The sequence below is a fragment of the Rhamphochromis sp. 'chilingali' genome (assembly GCF_963969265.1).
Source record: "Rhamphochromis sp. 'chilingali' genome assembly, chromosome: 7".
Classification (NCBI taxonomy): Eukaryota; Metazoa; Chordata; class Actinopteri; order Cichliformes; family Cichlidae; genus Rhamphochromis; species Rhamphochromis sp. 'chilingali'.
This window is the reverse complement of record NC_137934.1, coordinates 20,992,920-21,015,452: the sequence shown is the minus strand read 5'-3', so window position 1 is coordinate 21,015,452 and position 22,533 is coordinate 20,992,920. Positions and strand designations below refer to the sequence as shown.

At 41.0% G+C, this 22,533-nt stretch overlaps 1 protein-coding gene and 1 long non-coding RNA gene across 9 annotated transcripts; both read left to right on the top strand.

Moving 5' to 3' along the window:
• The first annotated feature begins 715 nt into the window (after positions 1-715).
• On the top strand, positions 716-22,337 carry rab3ip (RAB3A interacting protein (rabin3)). 7 transcript variants are annotated; one of them, XM_080887721.1, is made up of 15 exons: positions 9,913-10,141; positions 10,232-10,309; positions 14,399-14,519; positions 15,309-15,425; positions 15,729-15,895; positions 15,972-16,137; positions 16,966-17,061; positions 17,727-17,804; positions 17,879-18,094; positions 18,188-18,316; positions 18,867-18,979; positions 19,089-19,112; positions 19,412-19,511; positions 20,199-20,268; positions 20,348-22,337. In XM_080887721.1, the coding sequence occupies exons 4-15, from the start codon at positions 15,336-15,338 to the stop codon at positions 20,428-20,430; spliced, it is 1,332 nt and encodes a 443-aa protein (XP_080743847.1). In that variant the 5' UTR covers positions 9,913-10,141; positions 10,232-10,309; positions 14,399-14,519; positions 15,309-15,335; the 3' UTR covers positions 20,431-22,337. The 7 variants fall into 7 exon arrangements, with proteins under 7 accessions (XP_080743848.1, XP_080743845.1, XP_080743850.1 ...); XM_080887722.1 differs by lacking the exons at positions 9,913-10,141; positions 10,232-10,309 and adding an exon at positions 716-773 and having other exon boundaries at positions 20,351-22,337; XM_080887719.1 differs by lacking the exons at positions 9,913-10,141; positions 10,232-10,309 and adding an exon at positions 716-773.
• LOC308400015 lies at positions 3,590-7,347 on the top strand. 2 transcript variants are annotated; one of them, XR_013972294.1, is made up of 5 exons: positions 3,590-3,881; positions 5,001-5,148; positions 5,248-5,336; positions 5,532-5,799; positions 6,482-7,347. It is a non-coding gene; the product is annotated as an uncharacterized lncRNA (long non-coding RNA). The 2 variants fall into 2 exon arrangements; XR_013972295.1 differs by having other exon boundaries at positions 3,591-3,881; positions 5,492-5,799.
• Positions 22,338-22,533: the final 196 nt, after the last annotated feature.

Here is a 22,533-nt window from a genome sequence, read left to right as displayed (position 1 = left end):
CAGCTACAAATTATTATTATTATTATTATTATTATTATTATTATTATTATTATTATTATTATTATTATTATTATTAGTAGTAGTAGTAGTAGTAGTAGTAGTAGTAGTGGTAGTACGTTCAATTTTGTTTATTACAACTTAAACTTAATAAACTTGGATTTTTGTCTCTGAATATTATCTCGCTCCTACTACATTTTTAAATTAATTAAAAAAAATAATTACTGCGTGTGTTTATTTTATTTGATTATTCATTTTATGTTTTCACAACTTTAACATCGTAAATTGAACAACAATTTAACTATCGTAAAGCATTATTCCCCTCACTGAGCTATATTTTTATTTTATGATACATTTCATATATTGTGCCTTTAGTTGCATAAATCTGAATTTTTATTATCTCAGAATATTATTTCTCTGTCCAAGCACAATATTTTATTTATTTAATTATTATTATAATTATTTTATTTTACAACTTTTAGTTCACAAGTCCAGACTTTTTGAGCTACATATTAATTTGAATGCATTTTTCTTAGTCTTTATTTGTTTCCTCTTTCACGAGCTCTCTCTCTCTCTCTTTTCTTTCTTTTTTTTTTACAATTAAATTAAATGTAATGTCATTTTATTTGTTCATGGGCCTAATGCCGAGTAATGAATTCCTGCTCTCTGCACAGACTGCTCTGTGACGAACTGCTTGGTGGCTCTGTGGTTTCCCAGCGGACCGTGAACGTACCTTCCGTCAGTTGGAGCACCGCTCTGCGTCAACAGCCGCTCCGGTGAGTGTCTCTCTGTTTGTTTGTCTGTTTTTCGGGCTGTTTCGGCACGTTACCGTGAGGCAGACTGACCGACTGGGCTGCTATGCACGCGGGGGTCCGGTGAGTACACCTTTAAGGCCTCGTTACGGTTTTTATTTTAATCCGTGAGTCGCTGAGTTAACCGAACTTGCTCAGCACCGCTAGCTTAAGTGCTATATACAAAAAGCATCGATGCGCCCATTATCGGACAGCGTTTATCTTCTCCCTCAGCATCACTCCGTCACTCACTCAGTTTTCTGAGTTTTAAAGCGAATCCGCAGTTTCATAAATCCGTGCATTCATCTGTTTTATGTAATGAATGAAATTAGCCAGCCCTGGCCAGGCTTAGAGCAGTGGCCGATAATGGAAGCAGGGTTTCCCTCTGCAAGCGATTCCCTGATGTTTACTGAATGAGAAAGACGGATGTGTTTGGGTTTTTGGTTTTTTAGTAGTTCTCTTCTTGTCATGTGCTTTATTTCCGTGTTTTTAACACACCTGTGCCCACACTCACCCTCTTACTAATGTCAAGTAATTGGCCAGCAAACGTTAGCTGCTCAGCTAATCCTTAGCCCGATGTAGCAGCGAAACCCGAAGCTCCGCGCAAAGACGCCGCTGTCATGCATCTTTCAGACGGCGTCAGGTGACAGTCCTTAGCTCTCTAACTTAAGCCACCGCAGGTGCTCACGTATTAATGCATTAGCATGATAGGTAACATCACGTAACGTGCTATCCGCGGCTAATCCAGTGCTAGTTGTCCACAAGGCACCACCTGAGAGCAGGAGTACCTTACCTGGAAGAGTGACCTCAAGCGTACAGGTGACACTGTAAGCGGGGTGCAGGGAGAGCTGGAGGTCGGGTTAATGAGCAGAGACGCTGTTGCAGGTGTAAACTCAGGTGACTAGGGCTGCTCGATTATGGCAAAAATGATAATCACGATTATTTTCACTGAAATTGAGATCACGATTATTTGACGATATTTATTTAACCCTTTAAGACCTACTATAGAACCAAGTCCACCAGAGCTTATATTATTTTTTTACATGCTGTAGTGCCATTTGTGGGAGCATTTCAAGTTGCTATACAACTGTTATAGCCCATATTTTAATAATATGTATGCATTAAGGCCATAGTAATTACATAAATTGCAAAAAAGTGCAATAAACTACAAAAAAAATTGAAAATCGCTTTTGTTTTGTTTACATATATTTCTACTTGGAGAAATTTAAGAGGTTTATCCCTCAAAACTTTAAATACAATAAAGTTGCAAAAAAATAGTTTCCCACCACAGGAAATTTATTTTGAGTGTCTTCATAGTTTTATTTTGGAGATACACCAATTTTTATACACTGCAGGAAAAACAAAAAACAATCCTATGATGCAAATTTGCAAAGAAAACAGCATGTGCATCATTTTACTGTGGGAAGTGTTACGAACAGCTGATCGGATCGGCAAAGCGTGTTTCTGGAATATTATGTTTTTGTTCCTGCAAGCGCTTTTTATGCAATTTTTGCAAAGCTATATGTGGAAGGAAACCGTGACCGAGGACAAGCTGATGGCATCAGATGTAAGTACAACTCCTCCGGTTTCATATGCAAAACAAATTATTGCGCTAGCTTACACGGTTCAGGTTCTACAGGGATTTAAAAATAGTTACGCAAAACGGAGCGTGCTGCTCTGACCGGCTTTAAAGGGTTAACAATGACTTTAAAAAATAATATAAAATAGTGTGCAACACCACTGAAGTTTTTTTTTTTTTTAAACTCTTTTCAACCAACGGCAGTCACTCTCCAAATAACTTCTGCTTAGCTTTCCGAGCTTCCCTCGGGTCCTCTTAATCAGCGGTCTCCACCCTTTTTTGCGCCACGGACCGGTTTATGCCCGACAATATTTTCACAGACGGCCTTTAAGGTGTCGCGGATAAATTAGGGAGGGGCTAATAATCGGCTCAGTCATTTTTAATGATCGTTGAAAGCCCAGATCGTAATCGTGATTAAAATTCGATTAATTGAGCAGCCCTACAGGTGACATTTGTGCACATGCTGCACAAATATCACTGAGCTTGGTATCAGGTTTCTCTGAAGTACTACAGTGTGTCAGGACCACTGAAGGTAAGAAGAGGAAACCCCAGGGCTCAGAAAAAATAAAAACCTGGCAGATTAATGAGAAAAAAACAGTACAAATAAAGAAGAAAACACCTGCCACATTTATGGCAAGAGATGAGGAAAATTATCAGGAAAAGCTGGCAAATTTTCAAAGAAAAAATGGTACATCTAGGAGGAAATTTTATGAGAATAAACTGGCAAATTTCCAAGTGAAAAAATTGTGACAAAAAAGTGAAAAAAATTGCAATTTTGTGGGCAAAATAGGAAAATTTACGAGACAAACTGCACTCTTAGAAAGGATGTGTTAAAAAATGACACAAAAAATGTGTTGTTACACTATTAACACATTTTGTGTAAATTTTAACATAACATGTGTAAGAAAATGTGTAAACATTGAAAAAATGTGTAAAACGCTTAACACACTTGATGTGTTGCACAGTTTAACACATTTTGTGTGTTATTTTCAGAATCTAACAACAGGACCTAAAATTAGCAGCTCAGTAATTTGATGCTAGCCCTGTGTTTAGTGAAATAAATTGTAGATTAACAATGTATTATAACTATATTAACTGAATAAATAAAATGTTTAGTTATTGTTTGTTTTCCTTAATCCTTTCCTCATTACTTTCAACAAATAAAACATTTTATAATGTAATGTGGACCAAGGTGTGTATGGTGTACTAAAATTCTGAAAGAGGATTAATTTTTTATTTCTCAATATGTATGGCATACCAATTAATGGCCATGGCTATACTATAAGCATAAGTATCCACAAAGAACAGGCTTAATTTTGACCATAACATGTGAATATAATTGAAGCAAAAGTAGAAAATGAAATGAGTAAGAACACACATGCTTAAAATTGAAACAAATTCTGCCCAGCAACATGACATACCGGCGGCGGGAAGGGGGCGCTATCTTTCGCGCCACTGAGACAAAGGAGACAAAGATGGAGGTTACGTCGCCTAGTATGTTGTCAGACCTTACAGTAAGTATCATTTACCAGTTTATCTTAATGTACTGAAAATATGCCGGGTTTCTGGAAGAATGTGAATTTATATAAAATATAGGAGTTATGTAGGAGTTTAGAGTTTAAGTTAATTACTGCTTAACTATACCTAACTAACCTTAATGTAACAGTCTTGCTAACATATCCTACTCTTAATTTTATTATTAGTTCTTGGATTTCGTGCCATACTCCATTAGAGTTAATGTGTTTTGGTAGTATTTTTATGTATTACTTTATTCATGTATTTATCGATTTACTTTATTTATGTATTAGAGTATTCAGAAATTGCTCTTAGAACCAGTGTGGTAGTTGGCTAGCGGCTCCGACAGGCATTATGTTGTCTATGAGCAACGCCAGAGTCAGCACCTAACCGTAGCAGTGTTGAGTAAAATGACAATATTGTGGTTAGCTCTGAATATAGCAAATGTAGTTATCACCGCGACCATTCGTTTACTAGCAGAGAATAGGAATAAAGACTGAGTAACTTTAACATGAAATATACCTCATATTGACAGAGATAATTATTTTTTCAAGCAGTTAAAGCAGTTTTTGCATCTAGTATGATTAACTAAAGTATGTGCACATTCTTTTTTAAGGCTTATTGCTGGAAACATGCTCTGATATAGTTTCTTTTTTATGCAGAACTTCTGAGGAAGTAATAGTCAGTGTTATTTAAAAAAACCAAACAACAGCAACTTGACCATGCAAATTATCTTACTTATTTAGCCATGTGTTTCATTTTTTCAGCACACATATGACAACTTAGAATCTGTCAAAGTCCTTGTAACCACTTTTATAGATGAGAAAGAAATTTGTAAAAAAAAAAAATTCTTATTGTCAGCAGTGCCACAGACATCAGACATCACTATTAGTCAGGATCAGATTTATTCACCAAGTAGCAACTAGAAGATAAAATCAATTTATTTATTATTCAGAATTTCTTTTAGTCATTGCGTTATAATCACGTAGTTAAGAAACCGCCTTCTTCTGCTGCAGCTTTTTGAGTAAACTCGTGCTTTTATGCTCTGTGGAAATTTGCTGTCATGACTTTGAAGATTATTGCAGAGAGGTAAAGTGTCTGGTGTTGCCTTTACACAGTCTACCATTACCACAGAAGAACAAAGTCAACCCCTGAAGTCACTCAGGAAAGCCCCACAGATTCTTAAGGAGTATGAAACCTGTCGGTGCCATCGAGGAGGCTCCTTGTGAAGACTTGCATTGGGGATTTGGTGGAGAGGTGTGGTTAGTAAGTATAGCACTTTACTGTACTTTGTTAAAATTTTGCAATGAATGTTTTCCTTTAAAAATGTTGAAGTGCACAGAAGTAAAAAAGTTTGTTTTCCAGTTACCCTCTTAGTGCAGAGAAGCTAACTGTAGCAAAAAGCATCCTCACCAATTTTCCACCCTTAAGTGGCAGGACAGGGGGAAGGATTTGTAAGTAAATTTAGCATTTTAATAATGTAAATTCCACTACATACTGTAAATTGCACTTGTTCCCACTTACTGTGTATCGTTTAACCTTTATCTAATTATTTATTAGAGCTTTTTTTCTCAGTTAAAATTGCTCAGCTGTTACCCATATACCTCAGGAGCATTATTATGATCCAGTCTCTCATTGTGGATTCCTAGAGACTAAACTGCGCAACCTTAGACGGAATCTCGACCAGGGGCAGAGACATTATAAGAAGCGAAAAGTGACAGATGACTGTGGTGAAGACAAGAAGCTCAGGCGAGAGGATGGGAATACCAGCAGCACAGATGAGTGGGTCACCCAAGTTATTGCGGCCCTCAGCTGAGAACCTTCCAATTATCATGTCAGGCATGGAGGAAACATACACCAGTCTCAGAGCCTGGAATATTCGGAGAGTACCCACGGTTTTTGGACATGCCAAGTCTGGTAAGTTGCTTGGTTCTCTGGTAATGGTTTATGTACTCCTTCTCCACTCAGTTGTGTTTTGCATACAAAGTATGTAACAGGAGTCGATACATTTGGAGGTATGTTTATGAGCTCCTAGTGAATATTTTGAAAGTTTTATAACTTCAGAGTTTGATCATTACTCCCTGCGCACTGATTACAATGAGCATCACTTTTCACATGGTCCAAAATCTTAGTCGTACCACCAAATGACTATCTAATAGTAGGGACATCAAATGACAATGCAGAAAGTGCTGCTCGTGGAAGTGAAAACCCTACAAAAAATCACCTAAATCTGTATGAAACTGCTTTCAGCAGCACTATTTTCAACAAAAAAGCTCTACAGGACAAACCGCAGACAGACAACATAAGAAATTGTCTGCTAGAAAGTTGAACATCAGCTAAAAAGTCCTAATTTTTTCTCAGGGTCTGATGGGACCCAAATCATAGCTAAAATGAAGGAATAATGGACTTGTATTCAAATACCACTCCAAGTAAATTGTTGTTTCACTGTGTAGGTAAGCTTGATGTGGAATGGGTAATAGAAATGTGATACTATAAAGTTTGATTTTAGCCTTTCAGCTACCAAATGGACAGAATGTACTTTTGATTTAATGTATTTAATGCTTCATTTTAAACGTAAACACTTCTTTTATTTCCGTAGGCTGGACTTGGAGTTTGGCAATCTTACAGGAGGAAAGGTGGACCTCTTTTTGCGAAAATGGGAAGCCAGTAGGGCTGCCACAAACGATTATTTTGATAGTCGACTAGTCACCGATTATTTATGCGATTAGTCGACTAATCAGATCATCATCCACTGGACGTAAAACTACAGCTTATTGCACCAGCAGCATCTGCTCTTATATAACTATCATTAGCTTACAGCTTTAAGCTTTTAAGGTGCTAACTAAAAATAAAGACAAGATGATAGTTTATTCAATTTTAATGAAATTTGCAGATTGTTTCGGTAAAGTTTAATAAACTCCTTGCTATCTAAAATATAACAGGACACCGGAGTATATTCTCCAGCATCTCACACTTCTGATGATCAGCTGTCTGCTTGACGTTTATTCAGCTGTGTAAAAACTATAACTTTAATCTCAGCCAAACCGATTTACTCAGGAACAAATAAAATACTAAAAAAAAAAAAAAAAAAAAAGCCATACAACAACATTTTTAATTTATCTAAGTGACTCATATATATTTAACCTGAGTCGCGAAAGACGGCGGTGGGTTTGAAAACAATTTGCCGGGAGTCCGGTGTTCTCACGGCGCTAGTGACCTAGCCCCCGGCTAGCTATCGAGCTAGTGGGTAACAGACGTCTCCGAAAACGTCGGAGCGCTTTTGAAAATATGTGGTGTCCTGATAAACTGAGCAGATATTTGAGGTTTACACAGCTACATTCTCGCCTGAAAATATGTTAAACGTTTATTTTGTGACCCAGAAAGAATAATAAGAGTAATATTAAAACTAACTAGCTACCGCCATTGTTGGAAACTAAGCTGGGCCGTGCTATGAATTCTGGGACACAGCTGCTTCTTCTTCTTCTTCGGGGTTTAACGGCAGCTGGCATCCTTGTACATGCTGTGCTGCCATCTTCTGTTTCAGTCCGTTATTACACTCTTAAATCCTGCTATTATTCCTGCGTCTTTTGCGATCTTACAAAGCTTCAAACGACACGTCGACTATTAAATCAGTCGTCGACGATTTTGATAGTCGACGTAATCGTGACTAGTCGACAAATCGTGGCAGCCCTAGAAGCCACTATCATTCCGAAGCTCAAATCAGTAGCTGCCCTGGAAACAAGAACCCCCCCGCCATGTGTTAACACACCTACTCCCACCAGTTGGTGCCAGTCGTTGCAGCCTTTTTTGCACTGGTATGTATTCAGTAAAGTTCTCACGGTATTTACCTGAGGAAAGCATTTGTCTACACCTCACTGAATACTATCTTTATCTTCCCCATCTCCAAGCCTGGAACAAGTATTGCATCGCTTTGCAGTGATCCTGAAGCATCATCCACAACACACCAACCCCAGCTGATATGCATCGGTGATCTAAAGAGGGCAACCAGGCAGTACATCATTGTTGCTAAGAATGACAGAGTAACCATTTCTCTGAATGATGGCCTGACGTGTGCTGTGGATAAGCTTTTCAAACTGTACTGGGTATGTAACTTGTCCTATCCAGCACCACTTGGCTCCGTCTTCACCTTCTTTGAGTTTGTCTATGACCTGCCGCTGTCCACCCAAAGGAAAACCAAAGTACTGGAGCTGATTGCACAGATTAAAGGATGCAAGTAAAATGTTCACCTGTCCAAAATGTAGAGAGTCTCTGTTCACAGAGGTGAGAAACCTCATTTGGCATCTTTGTCAAATACACTGCTTATCAGGACTGACCATTTTTATGCCTATGCAGTGGAAAGGTCAGACAATATGAACTGATTGGCTGAAATTTTTGATTTTCGTATTTAAACCCAAGGTACAAAATTGTATAACCTGGATGCTATATTCGCCAAAATGTATGTTTTTCTGTTTGCATGCAACTGCACATTTGTTAAATGTTGACAATTTGTTGAAGATGACAATTGTTACCTTTAAAAATTTTAATTCATGTATTGTCTGGATTATATCAGAACATTATATATATATTGAAAAAATTGAAAAAAGGGCAATCATATATATTGCCCTCAAATTTTTTTGACATTTTAATGATCTAGAGAGATAGAAAGCTAGTCAGATATGAATTTTGTTTGATTTTGTAAAGTAAAAATTGTGATATAGCTTTGGCTAAAATTGAATTTAAAACATTTTAATTGAAAAGATTCTGACAGCTGTTGTTCATTCAGTTTGTAATGATTTATAATATGCCAAATAAAAAATGGAATTCAATAAATGTATAATATATACCCATCTTTTTTCTCCTTTTTTAAAAAAAATTGAAATGTACACATTTTAACACATCTTTGTGTCAAAATAACACATCTTTGTGTTTACATTTTTTAACACAGAAGATGTGTTAAAGGAGCAGACACATTAATTGTGTTAAAACTGACACATCATGTGTTGTCCCTAATCTGATGCAGCACATGTGTTAAAATTTAACACATGATGTGTCAATTTTAACACATCCCTTCTAAGAGTGTGGCCAAAAAAACCCAAATAAGTATATCTGCAATAAAAAAAATCTATGAAGAAAAGCTGCCAACTTCACACAGAGAAAGTGAAACGATTAAAAAAAAAAATCTAAATTTGCTGCTTAAATAAATTTATAAGCGAAACCCTGTAAATTCACTAGAAAAAAGTTCAATTTTTGGAAAAAAAAATCACATTTCCAATTTTAGGAAAAAAAGAAGCTGGAAATGATTTATTTTGACCCATTTGTCACCATAATCCGTTGATGGTGAGCTTTTCATTGTTGTGGTCAGTCGAGCTGTTTGGGATTCGTGTAAACGCTGCCTGCTGAGACACAGGATGAGCCTTCATCGGCCGGCCCGAGTAACCAGATCCTTGCGCGACGTGTCGGGTTACCACGCCAAGCTCTGTAGGACTGGTCTCTATGGCGACAGGCAGGCAGGGAAGAGGAGTCAGGTTGTTTTTAATGAAGGTGGGGTTTCACCTGTGTGTGTTGATGTCCATCACCATGTGTCATACATCCTGGATGAGTTTTTGCCGATGTGTTTTTCTAGCGGCACACTGTCAGACGTGAGCTGTCTTTCTTTCTTTCTTTCTTTCTTTCTTTCTTTCTTTCTTTCTTTCTTTCTTTCTTTCTTTCTTTCTTTCTTTCTTTCTTTCTTTCTTTCTTTTATATTAATATTTTATGGGATAAATAATTAAACCAAAATACCTTAAATGATCTAAAATCAGCATCTTTCACAGTATTTGATTGTTTTAACTCTCTTTGTTGGTCGGAAGTTGTGATTGGTTTGTGGAATTTGGCTCTTTAACCTCAGACAGATATATCATAATCTGACATTACTTGCTGATTTCCGTGCCCCTAGTTTGAAACCACAAACCTCCTCAACAAACCGCACAAGAGGAAACAGGAGATTCATTCATATCAGGTATCATCAGCAGTTTTTTGTAGTCTGATGTCTGATTGGCCTTGAATGCAACATTAATGCCTGCTGTCAGCTGCATTCCAGCATCAGTGAAACTCGGACCAAACAATGACACAACTCAACGTTAACAGAGTCCGAGACACGGCGTCACAGCTGAGGATCATTTCCCAGCATGCCTCACTGCGGCGGGAACAAAACCCCTAATCAGGCCTAATGACGGGCGCAGAAGAAGAGATGACATGATGATACTGACGGAGAAACAAAGTACTCACTCAGCATGCTCTTAAAATACAGCGAGGGAGTGACAGCAGCTTTATTTGTCCTTAAGTCTCTCTTTGTGTTTACATTCATCAGAGGAGGACACACCCACTGAACACACACACACCAGGTGGAGCAGGTGTGACCGGTGTGCTGTTCAGCCACTCTGCTGAGGTATGCAAAGCAAAGGAGAGAGACAAAGAAGTAATTAATTACTTTGAGAGCACATCACGGTGATGCTGGTTAATGATATAGTAACTCGGGTATGAAGTTTCAGAGGGAACTTCTTGCCTGCCTGCTGAACTTTGACTCCAGCCTTCATGAGTAGGGATGGGTATCGTTTAGGTTTTATCCGATACCAGTACCAAACCGGTACTTTTGAAACGGTGCCGGTGCTTAAACGGTGCTCGAACCGGTGCTTAAAGAATGGAGAACACAAACTTTGTCCAAAAACCTCTTATGTTTAGCTGTTTTTTTTTGTAAAAAGATAACAATGTTAGCCTTTTCTGCAGCTATAGGGCATATATGGTATCACTCTTGGCTGGAAGCAGTGCTTAATCAATGGAAAAAACACCAATTTTGTCTAAGTGTTTAGCCGTTTCCCACTTTTTCTTTGGTCATTTCAGCCTTTTTGGCCAGGGTGAAGGGAGTATCTGCCATCAAACAAGAAGACAGCCGCATGTAACTACGACGATGTTTGCTAGTTCACCTTATGTGCATTAATGTAAGAACGTGGTTAGCCTACTCAACGTAAATTACACACGAACAACATTAAGCTACTCACGCAGAGAAGAACGGCTGCTGCTGCCATCATCATCCGTCATCATTTCTGATACACTGGCAGGGCTAGGGGCCAGGACTCTCGTCTTCGGGTTCTTGGGGGATGTTGCTAACTCCGGGTCCGATAACAGGCACCACACCCGCAGTAGATGTGCACGGTGTGAGGTCTCGCAGCAAGCTATCAAATACGGCGCATTTCTCGGCTTTTAACAAAATGCCATACGTTGCCAGGTGTTTCATCAGATTCGAGGTGTTACCTCCTTTGCACAGTATCAGCGTAAAGCACTTGTTGTTGGCTGCTGAGTTTGCATCTTTTGCTGTGAAGTACAGCCAGACTTTTGACCGCTTCGCCTTGGGCATTTTTAATCTGTAGCTCTGCTCTAAAAGAACGTACGTACCTGGGCCCGCCTACTACGCTTGCAAAGGTAAAATGATTGGCTAGAATCCAAAGTGTATGACATCTCAGGAAAAAAAGCACCGAAATAAAGCACCAGAATGTGCGCTGCTTTTCGGTCTGGTTACTACAGTTTATGTCAGCACCGGTTCTGACATACCCATACAGTTCTGATACCGGTACCCATCCCTATTCATGAGCTGTACATTAACTTTGGGCAGTTTGTGGAGGAAATGCAGTAATAACTCCACATTACTGGAAGATAAGGGAGCTGCATGGGTTAAACTTGCAAGAGGCCCACCTCGTGTCCGCTCCCTACTTGAAAACGGCAAGTTCAGGTGGACTTTGTATCATAGTGCTGGCAGATGAAAGACGAACTAATGTCTAACCGGAAGATGTTTGAAATACAGTGCTGTTTTTCTTTGGTGGTGGTGTTTTGGCTTGTTGAGCTTGGTGTGTGAAGTCTTGTTGGTCCTTGCTACCATTTCTAGCTCAGAGATTTAAAGATTAGCAAGCTTTAAAATATGAGTTTTCTGTTTGGACTTGGCACCAATGTGTTGGTGCCAAAAACTGCAGTTCCTCTAACGGCCACTTGAGGTTGCCTCCAAGGTTAAAATGTCCTGTTTATCACAGTGAAGCAGCAGTGCTACTGCCATCAGACCAGGCTCAGAGGGACGAGGTGCAGGATTGACACATACAGTCAAGTAATTGTAATGCTTCCTGATGAGGAAGACTAAAATTTCACTCACCAAAATGCAGGACGCCTCATTACTAGCCAGATAATCCAGTATGAAAAGTGCCAACAGCACAAACAGTCCAGAGGTCGAGTTCAGGGACTGTCAGTTAGACAGCCTTCAGCCTGTGGTAGCACATTTGTACCACCTGCTTTAACATCGGAGTCTATGGGAACTGACTCAGCATTGGAGGCGGCCTCAAGTGGATGTCAGAGGAACTGCAGTTTTTACTCCTAAGCCTGAAGGCTGATGGTGTCCTGTCATAACCCGGGCGGGCAGCGATGACTCAAGATTGGTGTAGGAGCGTCTACTAGAAATCTTAGGCGAGCTGAAACTCATGGACATTGACCTCAAGGTCAGAGATCAAGTTTACTGAAAATCTTGTGAACACACATTGCTGTATATAGACGTTTGAGGAATAACAGTCCGTGACGTGGGGTCATGTGTCTGGTCATGACAGTGCAGGGACTGAGAGAGCAGTCAGACATTAAGGATGAGTAAATTATGTTTGCTTCACAGGTGTACTTCAGCCTAATGTCTCCCTGGCAGCCATCAGTATTTTTGGCAGTTTGGCTTTATTTTCTACCAGTGCAGTGAGCTTGGTGTTTTTATTGGTGTGAAACCTGCAACAAAGACAAAAGGGGACAGAGCCTTTCAGTCTGTTGCACCAAGGCTGTGGAACAGTTTACCACTACAATTACGTTTGCTTGACTCTGTGGATTCTTTTAAAAAACAGTTAAAAAACTCTTCTGTTCAAACAAGCCTTTTGTTGATCTACATATTTTTTTATATATAAAAAAAAAAAACACCCAGCACGCCCCTGCGGGCGGTTTATCCTTCAAGCTCGGGTCCTCTACCAGAGGCCTGGGAGCTTGAGGGTCCTGCGCAGTATCTTAGCTGTTCCCAGGACTGCGCTCTTCTGGACAGAGATCTCCGATGTTATTCCCGGGATCTGCTGGAGCCACTCGCCTAGCTTGGGAGTCACCGCACCTAGTGCTCCGATTACCACGGGGACCACCGTTACCTTCACCCTCCACATCCTCTCGAGCTCTTCTCTGAGCCCTTGGTATTTCTCCAGCTTCTCGTGTTCCTTCTTCCTGATATTGCTGTCATTCGGAACCGCTACATCGATCACTACGGCCGTCTTCTTCTGTTTGTCTACCACCACTATGTCCGGTTGGTTAGCCACCACCATTTTGTCCGTCTGTATCTGGAAGTCCCACAGGATCTTAGCTCGGTCATTCTCCACCACCCTTGGGGGCATCTCCCATTTTGACCTCGGGACTTCCAGATTATACTCGGCACAGATGTTCCTGTACACTATGCCGGCCACTTGGTTATGGCGTTCCATGTATGCCTTGCCTGCTAGCATCTTGCACCCTGCTGTTATTTATATATATATATATATATATATATATATATATATTTATTTATTTTTTTACATTATTTACATTTGATCTTTTACATTGTATATAATGTCTATTGATTTTATTGTTTATTTTAATATTTGTGTACAGCGCTTTGTGATTGCCTGTCTGTGAAAAGCACTTAATAAATAAAGTTTACTTACTTACTTACTAACTAATGCTCAGTGGAGAAAGGGAAATCATTTTAAAAAAGCTTCAGTTTAAATTAAAAGGCGTTATTGTGAGTTATTGTGTGGATACGTCTCAATTAGGGATGGAAAAACTGGCTTCGAAATCCAAGAGAGTGTCCCACTGAGCTCCTGTGCTGTCATGCTGAAACCATGAGTGATGTCTGTACACTGTGTTCAGACCTGGAGTTTAATGAAAACTGTGCAGGAATCAATAAAACGACGATTATAATGTTTCTTAAGAAACTGAAAAACACACAAACCCTCCTTGAAATCAGCAGTTCAGCAGCCTGACAGGTGAAGTCTGGGGCAAAGACATCTCCTGTTTCCGCCTGTGAGATTAATTACTGTTGAAATTTCTGCCCACTCAGCTCGGCTCTCATTTAAGGTTTGGAATCCGGACAGTAAAACGGTAAATGCAGGGATCGCCTCATTCTCTCTAAATGTTACGAGTCAGCATCCATAAACCAGCTAATGTTAGCTCACCTGGAGCTGCTGCTGGCTCAGGCAAGTCTTGGACTGCAAAAAGTGCCTGAGCTCTTGCTACCTCCAGTTTTTTTTTCCTTTGAGGAGTAGTAGGGGTTCATTTAAGGATTTTAAAAATACCATTAAAAATAAAGGCATTTAGTGGATTTTTAAAAGACAGAGTGACTTCTAAGCCTGATGATCTTTAGGATCAGTTACCAAGACAAATATTTTAAACTCACTCACAGCAGAAAGTAAAACTAACCTGTCTCTGTGCCTCTTTCCCTGTTTTTCAGGTACAGGACAGTCTTTTCCTGTTGGCGTGTGCTGAGTCACTCCTTCACCTGAGTTTTACTGACTGCCTGTCCTTGGGCCTCCACTGAACCTCCAGATTTCTCCATCCACAGCTGCACCATGGTACAGTGAACAGAAAACAATTTGAGATCTGAGACACTTTCACCGAGCGTGTTAGCCTGTTTAAAAAAAAAACCCAAATAATTTTTTTATTTTATTATTTCTTCAGGTCATCAAACAGCCGTTAATAAGGTCCAAGGCTGTTTCTGCTGTGAGCACCATGCAGATTTTGTTTCCTCATTAATCTGCTGAAAAGGCTTCTCTGTGCTCACCTTAAGTTTAACACCTCTGAATTTAACACCTGAACTCACCTGCAAGAGTTTGACAGTTTCAGGGTTTCACATGAAAAATAATCACAAGATTAAAACACACTGATGTTTTCTTTAATTCTGAGGTGGTGATTTGAATTATGCATGCCGCAGTACTCTATGTGTCCAGCTGGGGCAGCAAACAGAGTGCCAGACTGTTACTTTTTTTTTTTTTCTTTTTTTTTTTGCGGGTAGATGGTATTTTATTTTGTGGGGGTGTAGTCGTGAACCTGTTTGCAGGAGCACATACAGAATCAGCTGAATTTCAGACCACCACTGCCTCTTACAAGCTTCGCATAAACTGGACATAAAGGATCCATTTGAAAGACTTTTGTATTTGTCTGCGTTAACGAGAAACTTTTTAATTGCAAACTTGCAGCGAGTAGAGCGCTGACGGCTGCTAATTCACCAACAAACATCTTTTGAAGCCTGTTTTTTGGGTCCCCCCCGCTGTTAGTCACCAATTCTCCATCTGCAGTCTACTGAAGCGAGACTGCTGCAGCTTTCACACGACTCACGGCTCTGTGTGTGTGTGTCTGTTCAGAGTGTATGATGTCTGAGAGCAGTTGCTATGGCCTGCAGCAGCGGTCAGAACAATGCAGAGACTCTGGAGGGGTTCCACGAGGTGAATCTGGCCTCGCCCACCACACCTGACCTTCAGGTAAGGTCGGAGCTCCAGCCGTTCCCGTTAGCTCCCTGCATGCTTCACGTTTCAGGAGGTCCACTCTCGTAGTTCATCGTTCATCGGGTATAAAAATGTTTTTGTTTTTAGAAATCTGCGCAGCCTCCAAGTCTTCTCTTGTGCATGATTTAAAAAAAAAAAAAAAAACAACCCTTCGCTGTCGAGGATTTTTTTGTGTCCTGTGTGGAAAAGTTCATTGTGTGTTTGTGCGTGAAGATGAAATATCATAAACTCACTGTTCTGGAATTTGTGTCACCCTGACTGCTTGTGTTTGCCCTGCAGAACCAATCGGATCAGCGCCCGGCCATCCGTCACACCACCCCGCCCACTTCTCTATATCGCACCCACTCTCTGGGAGCGCCTCCTCCGGGCCTCCCCACCTCACTGCGAGCAGATCAGCTGCCCACTCAGCCGGTGTACTCGGCACCGCGGCACAGCCACAATGGAAGGTAACAAAAACACAGGCGCCTGCACCCAATCGATGAGCCGTAATCCGTAACTCACCCGTGCTGTTTCCCCGCACAGCGTGCCAGGCCTGGAGGCAGAGTCGGCCGAGTTCATGTCCGGAGAGGATGGGGAGGAGTGTGGTGCTCTGAGCGACAGCCTGTCACGGCTGCGCAGCCCGTCGGTGATGGAGGTCCGAGAGAAAGGATATGAGAGGCTGAAGGAGGAGCTCGCCAAGGCTCAGAGGGTAGGGTGCGCTCACTTAGGGTTATGTCTTCATCACGCAGAAGACATCACAACGTCAGCTTCCCCCAGACTAATCTGACCTGAAAGTGACCTAATCATGACTTTAACTCAAGTTCTCGTGTTTTTAAGCTTTGAAGGAACCGTTCACCCCAAACTCAGGGATGCTTTTGTCAGGAGAGACAAAAGAAATAAGATCAAGAGCAGAGACATGAGAGAGGACAGAAAAAAGATGAAAGAAATCATTTAAAGATGGGCAGTCTTCAGAAATTATGAAACCGTAATTCAAGAAATAAATACAATAAAATCCACAGACGTCTGCTTTGGCACTTTCATTAGGATTTATTTTATTTCTACCAGATCTTAGCCACAGTGCAGGAGGCAGTGCCCGTTTACTGTGACGACAGGATGTAAACAATGATCACGTCTTGCCTCAGCTGAGCTGTAATTTACTGTGTGCTTCTTCAGACTGGAAATAAAAAAGAAAATAGTTCCTGGAGGAATGTTTGAGGTTTTTCTGAGTAACTGAGGGACGTTACTGCCACGCAACAAGACGAATGTTACTGCGTTCCTTTATGTTTGTGTGTGTGTGTGTGTGTATTTGTGTGTGTGTATTCACTACATCTCACCACAGCGTTCATTACTTTAGAGCGATATCGTGTAATTTTCAGAGTTTTATTTAAAAGCATGTTTTAAATGATTTTTTGCGTTAAACATGTTTCACTTATTTTAATTTCTTCATCTCTTTGTTCGTTTGTCGACATGCTTTCATTTCCACATGTTCATTTGGTTGTCTTTCTATTGTGTTGCTGTGCGTGTGTGTGTGTGGAAGGAGCTGCTGTTGAAGGATGAGGAGTGTGAGAGGTTGTCTAAAGTCAGAGATCAGCTCGGCCAGGAGCTGGAGGAGCTCACCGCCAGTCTCTTCCAGGTCGGTCCACCTACCCTACGTCTGTGTCCTCTACTTCCTGTTTCCTTTCCTCCTCTTCCTCCTGAGGCACCGGACAGAAAGAATATGAGTGATTGACACAGGCAGTGTGAAAGAGGTGTGACGGGTTTAACAAAGCTTTTAGGTGAACTCTAAACATTTAGTTTTGTCACCCATCAGGCATCGCAAGTTTCCTCTAAATATGGGCAGATAATTGAATTTGATGAGAATAAAGTTAAATTATCATTTTTGTTCAGTCTAGCTTTTGTGTTGTATTATGTTAAAAATGAAGTGCAGCCTTTTTGCCTAACAACAGATAGCCCTGCTGAAAAGCTCAAACTCGACCACAGATCGAGGCACAATGCTAAAAACCTAAGAATGTTTCCACGAGTGTCTCCTGTGACATGTGAGGTCCAGAGCCGATGTGTCTGTGCTGAATGAATCTGTCCGGCGAGCCCTGAAAACGTGCTGCTCCAACTCCTCTTCCTCCGTGCTCTCGTTCACTCTTGGCTTTCTCTTGCAGGAGGTGTTGGGACTCTGTGTGCTTGTGCGTGTCTGTAAATGCAGATTACCTTTATGTTCCTGTTCTGTGTTTTTGAGTTTATTTATGATATTTCAGTTGCACTGAGCTCGTTTAGCTGCTGATTCACCGTCTGTGTGTTTTCCAGGAGGCTCACAAAATGGTGAGAGAAGCAAACGTCAAACAGGCAAATGCTGAAAAACAGCTGAAAGAAGCTCTGGGCAAGGTGAGACCTCACCACTCCACATCAGACCAGACTGTTTACCTGCTTACTCTGAGGATTTCTGTTTCTTTCTTCAGATCGACGTCCTCCAGGCGGAGGTTCAGGCTCTGAAGACTCTCGTGCTCTCCTCCCCGACCTCCCCGGTGGGTGAGCTTCCCTCTGTGGGAACAGGAGGAGGCGTGAAGACTCCCTTCAGGAAGGGCCACAGCAGGAACAAGAGCACCTCCTCCGCCATGCTGGGGACTCAGCCCGACCCGTCGGCCACGCAGCCCATTGTACGCGAGTGTCGGGAGGTAAGAGGTGCAGCAGGAGGAGGAGTGCTCACGCTCCCAGAGCTTTTTCTTTAACAGCCGATGATGAGACTGCATGTAGTTTCTGACTTGCAGGTGGACGGTCAGCTGTTCAGCGAGTTCAAGGCATGGAAGGAGGAGCCGACGTTCGACCGAAGCTGCAGCTTTCTGGAGAGAATTTACCGTGAGGACATCTACCCCTGCTTGACCTTCAACAAGAGCGAGGTACATGACGACCTCCCGAACTCTTAAAAGCGCTTTATTAGGAGTAGAAAGACATGCAAACATGCACCCATCTGAGATTTCAGCACTGATATTATCATTTCAGTTTTTTTTGTTGTGAAGGTCAAAATGTTTAGAAGGTTTAAAACTTCTGATCTGATCTCACAAACTCAGTCACTGTTTAGCTCAGATGATTAAAAGATGTTAGGTTTCTGTAGACAAAGCTGCAAAAAGTTCGTTAAAGGTGCGTGCATCTGCCTTCTGGGGACACTGTTGCCTCACAGTAAGAAGATTTGAGCGTGAGTGGGTGGCGACCTGGCAAGGCGTGCCCCGTGCTCGCCCTCTGCCAGCTGGAAAAGGCTTCACCCGGTTTGTCTCGGTATGCGTTTGATTTGATTGTTTAAAAAAGTGCAGTTGACAAATGTGCAAGGTTTAGAAAATCCCAGGGAAAAGCCGGGGCCGCTCTGAGTCCCCTGGAGATGCATGTTGACATGAATCAGAAAGATTCTGATACCTCCTGTGTCCGTTAATGCCCTCCTCTCCTCTCCCCCAGCTGGGTTCGGCCATCTTAGAGGCCGTGGAGCAGAACACACTGAGTGTGGAACCGGTCGGCTTCCAGCCGCTGCCTGTGGTCAAAGCATCGGCGGTGGAGTGTGGAGGACCAAAGTGAGCACGTGCACACACTTGAACTCAAACACACGCACACACTTTCTCCCCTGCATTGAGCTTTCACTCCTTCATCATCACATCTCCATCTTCCGATTTCCTCCTCTAGTGGGCGCAGGTCTGAGCTCGTCACGTAAGTCTGACTCTCTCCCCCATTAGCTTTTTCCCTTTCTTTAGCCTCTCCTCAGTTGCTCCCCACCTTCATCCGGCTCTTCCAAACCCTCCTGCTAACTTATTCCCTCCTTCTAAACTTCTGTTCAGGATGTCAAAGCCATCCTGTCGTCCTCTTCTCCTCCTTTGCTGCCTCAAGCCGTGTTAGTTTTGCTCCTGTGTAGTTTCTGCTTTGTAGGAGTTTTTTTGTTTCTTCCTGTTAAAGTAACAGCTAACTCATTTTTTTTTCTTTGTTTGTTTTTGTTTATGTCCATCTGGTAGAAAATGTGCCCTGAGCGGTCAGACCAAAACCTGCAAGCACAGAATCAAGTTTGGAGATTCGTCCAGCTATTACTACGTGTCTCCCTACTGTAGATACAGAGTGAGTGTAACACCCAGCCATCCACTCACACCTGAAAGCTTTACCTCCCCTTTATGTCCGGTCCATCTTTCCTGAGCCAGAACATTTTCTAAATTACTCCAAAGCTCAGTGAGCACTAAAACAATCCTGCCAGCTTCTTCCACCATCACTGTAAAAGTAAGAAAACAACTCTGGAGGTGATTCAGTGCATGTTACTGCACTTCTGCATGAGCAGTCCCTCTGCATGAGGATAAGAATGAAGAGCTTTCAGAATGACTAAATAAAGCAGCCATGCCTCTAACTTTAAGTCTTACACTTGTTATAAAGGATGAAACTATCCAGAGACACAAACTGTTTTCTCTAAATGTGTTTATTTATTCTTCAAAGTTTTAACTTGGAGCCTCAAGTGAATGTCACAGGAGCTGTAGTTAGAAACCTCCCTCCATGATTTTTATTTTTTTTAAGTGTTTTTTTTAAATGTAAATGAGAAATTAGAACATAAATCTGAATACTTTAAATCGTCTAAATTAACAGAAACCTAAGTTTTAGCAAAATCACTAAGCTTATAGTTCAGCATGTAATCCTGTCCTCACATTAAACATAAGGAATAAATACGTTAAGTCTATAACTCTTTGTAGCTTTGCATGACTTCACCTGAAGCTCAGAAACTGTTGACTGGTGTTTTCAGCAGTGTCCTCTCTCCTTCAGATCACGGCGGTGTGCAACTTCTTCACCTATATCCGCTACATCCACCAAGGGCTGGTCAAACAGCAGGACGGTAAGAAACGCGCCAGTGGATTCTTGTGGTGGCTCGATATCAGTGTGATTAAACTCCCTGCCTCCCTCTGTGTTTGCAGCAGAACAGATGTTCTGGGAGGTGATGCAGCTCCGCAGGGAAATGTCCCTCGCCAAGCTTGGCTACTACAAAGACCAGCTGTGACCGGGGCCGTCCTCCACTCACAGCAGAGTCTGAGCTGAAGCCCCGCCCCACCCTGGCTCTTGCCCCTCCCCCTTATTTTGTGTGAGTGTTTTTTGTGTGAGAGAGAAACTGTTTTCAATCATCACAAAAAAAAACTGAAGACTGTGATTTTGGTGCCGGTGGTCATTACTGATCTGGACTTCTTTGGGTTCTGAAACATGCAACACTCCAGTGTGTCAGAAAACTGACATGTTTCTAAAAAAATAACACTACAGACTGTTTGGTCATCAGTTACATGTGATCTCTGGAGAGATGCATGTGGGTTTTGAAGCCTCAAAGCGAGAAAAATATCAAAAATAGGTGTTAGAAATATGAGAATATCTGATAAAAGTCATATTTCAAGGGTGAAGTTGAACCGTAGAATAAAGTCATTGTTTTAAGAGGAAGAACGTTGTAAACAGAATCACAGAAACTGTGGAAAAATAACCCCTTTTGTTTCCTGTTGTGGAGACGTCTGTGGCACCTAAAGTGGACGTTCGAGGAACTGCAGGTCGTGCTGCGCTTCCAGGTTCGCTTCATTTTCCTGCTAGTTAACAGGACACATCTTCCTTTTTCTTTAGGATGATTTTTCAAAATAAACCGCCATTCATAACAGAAACCGTCATTATGGATTTATGTGTGGTGGCTTTCAAAGCAGACTTCACTTTCACCTTAAATACTACATGAAAATATTATTTCAGCAGTAAAGCTTTAGTAAAACTGCAGCTGTTTAAAATGTAAACAATTTAGAATATTTGGGTATATATATTTATAAAACTCATCGCAGGGAACAAGTGACAGCTGATGTGACGTCTCAGCTGAAGAATTCAGAATTACAATTCTTCATTTTTACAACCTAAATTTTGAATTTTTTTTCTGTAAATGTTGAATTTAAAATAAATTCATGACTTATTCTTAGTTATAATCCTTTAAATTATGTATTTACGTTCCTGCAATTTCAGCTTTACTTAGTCAAATTAAAATGAACAATTTTTTCAACCTCCAAATTTTGACAATGTAATAATTAATGTTAAATTAACATGAATTTGAGTATTTTTACTTATTCTTGTCAATCTTTCATTATTCATATATCAAAAATTACAGAGTTTTTTTTCCTCATGTGAAACACTAAGTTGACTCACTCTTAGCACTTTGATTTTTCTCCATTGAAATTCTGCTCTCAGAATGTTTTTTTATTTTCAAACAACTTAAAACTGTTTTCCAGACTTTACATCAAGTTATTGAGCTCTTTAATCACCAAATTTTGGGGCTTCTTGGGGTTTTTTGGGTCTGAAAAGTCTGAGAAATGTCAAATTTTGAGTTAAAGTAATTATAGCTTTGCTACAATACACTTTCCTCCACTGTTGGCGAGTCTATCATATATTTTCAGAGAGGGGAAAAAAGGTCAAGTTGTTATTATTTAGTAAACTTTGAATAAGCTTGTATTTTGAGTTAATTTAGAGGTCTCGATGATGGCAGAGTGGGATACAGTGTTTTTGCTTTTTACTTACAGAAAAAAGCTGCGGAAATAATCGAACATGTATCTGCAGGAGGAAGGACTTGATGTCGGCTCTTTGAGTTTCTGAGGGTTTTTGTTTTGTTGCTGGACATTAACATATCCTGCTGTGAAACAGGGCGCTCTGCAGCGAGCTCCGTGTGACCAATCAGGACTCGTGTAGATAATAAGCTGTGTGTGTGTGTGTGTGTGTGTGTGTGTGTGTGTGTGTGTGCGTGCACGCGCACCTGCTGTTCTGTAAACTTATATATATATTAATTTAATCCTGACGTCTCTCTCTCTCTCACCTGTTCATAGTCAATGTCACTCTCCCGGTTTGGTTTAGTGCCTTCTCTCTCAGACACTGAAATAAAAACAGTAATACCTCTGAAAATGATCCGTGGACTCCTCCACATTTTCTCTTCTTCGACTGAACTTTTACACGGCTGCATATTAACGACCGACCTTGCCTCCTCAAACGTACCCTCATGTCTCCGCCCACCGCGGATCCTCAACCTGAACTTTTGAGAGCAGTTTAACCTTAATGCTCCATCTTCCCTCTGCTGCTGTGTTCATATTCATCTAATCAC

Coding starts and splice junctions, on each gene's coding strand:
- rab3ip (XM_080887719.1), top strand. CDS start 15,336: ATGGCCTGCAGCAGCGGTCAGAACAATGCAGAGACTCTGGAGGGGTTC. Junction 18,980..19,088: donor GTGGAGTGTGGAGGACCAAA/GTGAGCACGTGC, acceptor TTCCTCCTCTAG/TGGGCGCAGGTCTGAGCTCG. Junction 19,512..20,198: donor CTCCCTACTGTAGATACAGA/GTGAGTGTAACA, acceptor TCTCTCCTTCAG/ATCACGGCGGTGTGCAACTT.